This window comes from Neophocaena asiaeorientalis, unplaced genomic scaffold (assembly GCF_003031525.2).
Source record: "Neophocaena asiaeorientalis asiaeorientalis breed wild unplaced genomic scaffold, Neophocaena_asiaeorientalis_V1.1 scaffold2579, whole genome shotgun sequence".
Taxonomy (NCBI): Eukaryota; Metazoa; Chordata; class Mammalia; order Artiodactyla; family Phocoenidae; genus Neophocaena; species Neophocaena asiaeorientalis.
In genome coordinates this window covers 32857-39309 of record NW_020173360.1, presented here as the reverse complement: position 1 = coordinate 39309, position 6453 = coordinate 32857, and the positions used below count along the sequence as shown (strand labels likewise).

At 60.1% G+C, this 6453-nt stretch overlaps 1 protein-coding gene across 1 annotated transcript; it reads right to left on the bottom strand.

The window, feature by feature from the left end:
- Nucleotides 1-1633: 1633 nt before the first annotated feature.
- On the bottom strand, nucleotides 1634-5664 carry GDI1 (GDP dissociation inhibitor 1; the record flags this gene model as incomplete). The annotated part of the gene is given in 9 exon segments (XM_024746198.1): nucleotides 1634-2671; nucleotides 2762-2891; nucleotides 2950-3143; nucleotides 3478-3577; nucleotides 4130-4261; nucleotides 4522-4720; nucleotides 5178-5312; nucleotides 5455-5541; nucleotides 5544-5664. Coding segments are annotated over 9 exon segments (1251 nt in total), but the record flags the coding sequence as incomplete, so codon positions are not given.
- Between the last annotated feature and the right edge of the window lie 789 nt (nucleotides 5665-6453).

Here is a 6453-nt window from a genome sequence, read left to right as displayed (position 1 = left end):
CCTGGGTTCTAGTCCCAGGTGTGTCCCTAGACTCACTATGATGTGACCTTGGGAAAGACATGTCCCCTTCCCTTGACTGGCGGAAGGTTCCACGGGGCTGTGAGAGGCTCTTCCAGTGCCGAGGGAACCAAGTGGGGTTGTTTCCCCGTGCCATCTGTGCTGCTCCGGCCCCTCCACAGGTCCCACTGGGAACCAGAGCTCACTCAGTGGTTGGTGTTCTTCACGCCCAGCTCTTAAGCTGAAGCTCTGGAGACCCAAGGCAAGGAGTGCCAGGAGGGAGCAGAGAGTGGCTGGCGGCCTGGTCCCTCACCGAGCAATGCTGCTCCCTCCTGGCACCAGATGTTGCCAACAGCTTCCCACGAGGCCTCCTCACTCCAGCCCAGTCCCATCCCACTTGGTACCAAGTAGGTCCCTCTCTGGCCAGCAGCCTCCACAGGAGGTGGCCAGCAGAGAAATGTACCTCCGTCCCGCCACTGAGTTCGCACTGAGACAGTGGGGCTGGGGTACAAGTGTAAACCGAGGCAGCACCGGGCCTCAGCATGCAGCCACTTCCTTGGGCCCGGCTGCCACAGTACCTAAGGCCTGCCCTCCCCTTGCGCCGAGTCCCTGCTCTTCCACCGACTCTCCCGCAAAGGCCTAAGTGGAGGGCTCCTTCCTTCCTGACGGCCCACGGCCACTGGCCACTCACTGAAGCCCTTAGTGAACCGCGAGCACCCCAGACCTTCCTGCCTGCCTCTGTCCCATGAAAAGGGCTCCAGAATGAGTCCGGTGGATTGGCTGGGGCCCACCCTTCCTGATATCCATTGGATCTGGGCCTGACTCTCAGGGCTGAAGGGCCAGAGAAAGAATGCTCTGTGCCCTCGAGGATCGCCCCAATGCCAGAAATGTAACCATTGAGTGCGGCTCCTTTGGAGGCTTGTCACAGCCCACCTCCTCTCAGCCTTCTGCTCCCATTTTACAGATGAACAGACTGTTCAGCGCCGTGACGTCAGCTACCGGCTACCGGGGGACTCGCTGCCACCGCGCCCCGCCCTCGGCACGTGACTGCGTGCCGCCCAGCTCCGCCCCGCTAGCGGCCCCGCCCCGCCGGCCGCCGGAAGCTGGACGCCGCGGTCCCTCTCTTTATAGGTTCCCCATCAGTTCCTCAACAATAACCGCCGGTACGAGGCTGGGCTCCCAGTCCTGCTTCACCCTGTTGACCCCAAGGCTGGGCCTCCGGGCCCCTCACTTCCTCGATGTTGATCTCAGTCTAAGGGCAGATCCCCATCCCCTCGCTGCCTCCCTGCCTGAGGGCGTCCTGGTTCCCCCTGCTTCCTTGGCTTTGACTCCCCTCCCAAGACTGGGCCCCAGCCCCGCGTTTCCCCAGGCCATGAGGCTGGGCCTGCGCGTCTGCTTCCTCCACCTCAGCCCCCACCCCAGGCCAGACCCCTCTCCCTCGATTCCTCTCACATTGACCCCTTGGGCAGGGTGATGTGACCTGTTTCCTTCCTGATGGAGTCACCTCTTAACAGCCATCAGGAGCAAAGCAAAGCCCCACGCAGTCCCAAGCCTGGGTAGGAAAGCAGGACAGCCCAGGGAGCCAAGGCCCCGCCCCAGAGGCAGCTTTGGGGAAATAAAACGAACGGATCTGGGCTCAGGTTTCAACACAGTTTTATTGGGAGGTTTTGTTTTCTGTGAAATACACTAGAGGTTGGGGAAGGGGACACATTCACTTTGCAAGATAAGGGTTTCCCACCACTAAGGGGAAGGAATAGGGCAGGGCACACGGGGTTTGGATCCATTTTCCCACCTCCTTCTGCTTTGCTCACATGTCTTTTCTCTCTCAGCAAGTACCAGCAGACACAAAGACAAGAAACAAAAACCAAATCAACCTCCAATGGGGCCACACCCAAGCCCTCTTCCTTCCCAGGCTGCACCAGGGTCGCCAGGGTTAGGAAGGCCAGGCCAGGGTAGCTGCTCCACAGCCCCAGGCCGCACCGTGAGGCTGCAGGGCACAGTGCTCCCTTCTCACACAGGGTGGGCCGAAGTTAATAAATTAGAATAAATTACGGGGGTGGGGTAGGGAAAGGACTGCAACTTTGTGCTGGGAGGGCCCCTTCTCTCCAACACACAAGAGCTGGTGGGGGGAGGCAGGGGGCATCTCCAAAGGCCACTAGAGCAGGGGTAAGAGCGGTGGGGGCAGAAGTCAGCTTTTCCTCCACGTGCCTCCCGAACAGAGCAGAAGAATTGGGGGTGGGGGGAGAGACACACACAAGGAGAGGAACCCCCTTCTCCCAGGATAAGGAAGGGCCAAGAAAGAGGATACTAACCAACCCCCCCCCCGCCCCCCGTCTCCCAAACCATCACTAAGGTTAAGGATCTGGTCAGTGAATCAATGAGGTGGATGACAGGAATGTGGTGGGGGAAGCAGAAGATGCTGGAAACGGGGGTGCCCAGCCACGCCCATCTCCCCAGCCCTTGAGGAGAACAGGCTCAGGTTGGGGCAGAGGGCACCAGGGGCTGGGGCCGGGGTCGGCAATCACTGGTCAGCTTCTCCGAAGACATCGTTCTGTTTGCGCTTCATGTTCTCAAAGTCAAAAGCGGAGCCTGCCATGCGCTTGTAGATGTCTTTGATGTCGTTGCAGGTTGTCTCAAAGTGTGTAGTGGCATCGTAGGAGCAGGAACAGAACACCTGGAAACAGCCAGCGCCCGGGGCCCGAGGTGAGCTGGGCAGGGGCCCTGGGCGGGCAGCCAGGAGCCGGGGCCGGGACAGGCTGCTTACCTGGCTCTCAGAACCATCGTCGATGGGCTCGTACTCACCCTCACGGAGGAGAAGAGGCCAAGCCAGCCAATGCCTTGGACCTCAGGTCATGGGGACTGCAGCGTGGGTCCCTGTTCTCTCACGGAGGGATCTGGCAGGGAGCCAGCCCCCAGGCTGAGGGAAAAGGCATGAGCCACACCGGAGAGAACACGTGACTTCCTCCGGTCCTACCTGACTTCCTGTTGACCTGGTTCTGGGGGATGATGATCTGGCAGGAGTTGGCATCATTGGTGTTCTTGATGGGGTGGCTGAGGACACAGATGATACGGATAACCTGGCCAGCCTTCCGCACGCGGTCTGGGACGTAGCTGGGGTCACAGATCAGCTGCTTGCAGCGGGCCACCTATGAAAACACCAAAAGGCCTCGTCCCTATCTAATCACACCCCTCGGGGTTTCAGGGCCTGGACTCACGACGAGGGCTGGCAGCTCCGGCAGGCAGGACACTCCCACAACGTGCAGCTTCCTCCTGCGCCTCGGGGAGGGGGGCCCTGATACGCAGACGGCTGCCAACAGGATCGGCTACGTAGTCTTCTTCTGGAGCCCCGGTCCCCAGCCCGAGGCCCTCAGAGCCGAGCAGCAGCAGACCCAGCAGAGCCAGGGTCACTGGGAAGAGCACCTCTAAGGAGGGGGCGAACCCCGCCCAGACCGGCGTGCCTGCGCGGTGGGGACGGCTCACCTCTCCCTCGGACTTCACGCCTACCACCTTGCCGTTCTCCATGATGATGTCATCCACGGGTTTGTTCAGCATGTAGGTCCCCCCGTAGATGGCACTCAACCTGTGGTGGGGAGAGTGATGGTGAGGGCGCCCTCCCAGGACAAACGGGGACCAGTGATACTGCGCCACCCGCCCCTACCAGCACGAGGGTGCAGAGAAGGCGGCCCCAGGCAGGCAGAGCTCAGGAGACCTGGCGGCCCTTCCCAACTCTGTCACAGCCACACACTCAGGACTGAACCTGGAGTGGTCCTTCCTCTCCGGGAGCTTATCGCCAGAATGTTCGGCGAAGGGCTAGCGTGAGGGTGGCTCCTCACGGAAATGTTCTGGGAAACAGAACGAAGGGCTCTGGAGAATCCGACTCGAGGTTTCCAGGCCCCGTGCCCAGTCCTAGCGCTGCCTGACTCAGGCCAGGAGCCAAGCAAGCCCCCATCTGTGGTTCTTCAACTCTGCACGTCAATACCCCACTGTGGCGTCACCACCCAAGGATGGTGTGAAATGAACTAGGACCACAGTGGGAAAGTACAAAATGCTGTGGAGGTACCCAAGGGGGCCATTTCCATCGTTGGCCTCAGTCCTTCTTGGGACCGCCAACCGACCGAAGCCACGCCCTTACCTTGCAAAGCCCTGGGGCAGCTCGCCGAGGCCATAGAGTGGGTACAGATACGGGCTCTTGCCATACCGGGCCAGGGACTCGCTGTACAACTTGATGCGGTTGATGGTCTCAAGACAGGGCTGGTCCAGGTAGCTGGGGGGATGGGTTCAGAAGAGGCTCCAACAGCAGGACCCCCAGTTCACCCCACCCAGGCACCAGGCCAGCCTTCCCACCACCCTAAATGGCCTGGGGAAGCCCACGGGTCAACTGTAGGGAAGGGACAGAAAAGGCGACAGGCAGGCGAGCACAAGGCTGAGTACGAGAGGCGTGGGCCGAGAGAACAGCAGGCAGGAGCAGGTAGGGCAGGGTGAGGGCCGGATGAGGGGTGGTCTGCCATGCCAGTTTCCCCTCACTCATCGGTGCGGTAGAGCGCCAGGGCATGGCCAGTGAAGTCGATGACATCCTGGCCCAAGTCAAACTTCCGGTAGACGTCACGCATGCTGGTGTTCTGGGGGTCAACGCCCTCGAAGGTCTTGGCGTCATTCTCATCAAAGTTTGCCACAAACACCAGAAACTTCCGGAAGCGCCGTTTCTCAAACATGCCCATCAGATCTGCGCGGGCAACGTGAAAACAACCGTTGCACCTCAGACAATGAAACTCTCCATCCCACCAAGCAGGCGGAGCAAGCGCGCACCCCGGCTCCCAGCTGACCCCCACGTGACCTCAGATGAACCCCCTCTGTGCTTCTTGGCCTCAGCTTCCCCATATGTACGAAGAGTGAGTCGGGCTGGACGGCTCTGAGGGCCCTCCCGGCTCCAACGCTTGGGGACGTTTCACTAATCGGGTGGAGCCCCTGTCAAAACCTGGAGTCTGTCAAGGACTCCACATCCCTTCCGCACGCGGACTCCCCTCCTGGCAACCAGTGGGAGGCATGGCCCAGGGCACAGAGGGATGACAGAGCAAGGGGCTTCTGGTACGGTGTGAGGAACGTGACCTTGGGCAAGGGGCGCCCTGCTCTGGACAGCGGCCCCGCCCCACGATTCCCTGGCTCAGGGGACCCGCACTCACTAGAAGCCAAGGCTTCAGTCTCGGTGGATGGTACTTTGTAGATCTTGCCCCCCTTGTAGACAAAGCTGCCCTCCACCACCTTGAAGTCCAGATAGCGTGTCACCTCTGTATACAGTAGCATCTTCACCAGCTGTCCTGCGGGGTGGTGTGGGCAAGGCAACAGAGTCAGCGTGGCTCACTCCAGAAGCTCTACCTGGTCTGGCTGCCCTTCTCTGGAGTCTGACCCTCCTCTGGTCATCCCAATCACCCCCCATAATCCCTCCTTCATCTCCCTCACCGTTGGCCATGAGGAATTTGGGGATCAAGTCAACGTTCCAGTCTCGGCCCCGGCCCATCGTCTCAGGGGGCCCCTCCAGCAATTCGCCTCCAGAGGGGTGATGGAGGAGCTCTCGCCCCCATAGTAGGGGTTCCGGTCCATATGCAGCACCTTCTTCCCATTCACGGACATGATACCCGACAGGATACATTCCTGGGCGAGGGGCGATGTTCACTGCACTCCTACCTGCCCACATTCCCACCAGCAGCCCTGATGTATTCCCCACCCCAACCCTGAGAGGAGAGCAAAGCTGGAAGGACTGTGCCCCAACGGACAGCTCCTTCCATCCGTGGCTGGTCGCCTTGCCTAAAATTGGGGGTGGTGCTTTATTTGACCACGGCTTCCTTTCGTATCATAACCTTGCTAGGCAAAAAGGTGAACTAGGAAGAGAGTATCCAGCAGACACACGCAGGGTCTTCCAGCAACCCAGATACCAAGAAAGTCATCTACCTACGTAGAGCCCCACAGAAAAGCAGATAAAACACAATGAACCACAGGGAAGACCTAGCTGCACAGCCAAAGGGACCCAAAAGGGAAGCGAAAAAAGGCTTAGTTAGCATGGTACTGAAATCCCAGGCCCCACCCTGGGCTGCTCTTTCCTCAGAGAGGAGCTCCTGACCGTGAGCCTTCCCAGCCACGGGAGGAGCTTCTGCACCCGACTGAAGGGGATGCATCTCTTAAGGCAGCAGTCCGAGGGGGTTTGGGGGAGGGTAAACACCCTCACCAGTCACTGTCATCAGCCCAAGGACAAAGGCTGCAAATACGACTCAGCCTGAGGTCTCCACGGGAAACCGGGGTGGGGTAACGGGAATGTGGTCACTGCCCCCACTGCTGCTCCTTCTGGAACATTCCATGGGTCCCCGGGCCCCATAAGAACCCGGGGAGGCGGGATGAGGGCCCATCCTGGCCAGGTCCCCCGACCTGACCGGCGGTCCTTGTACTACTACATCCCCACCAGAA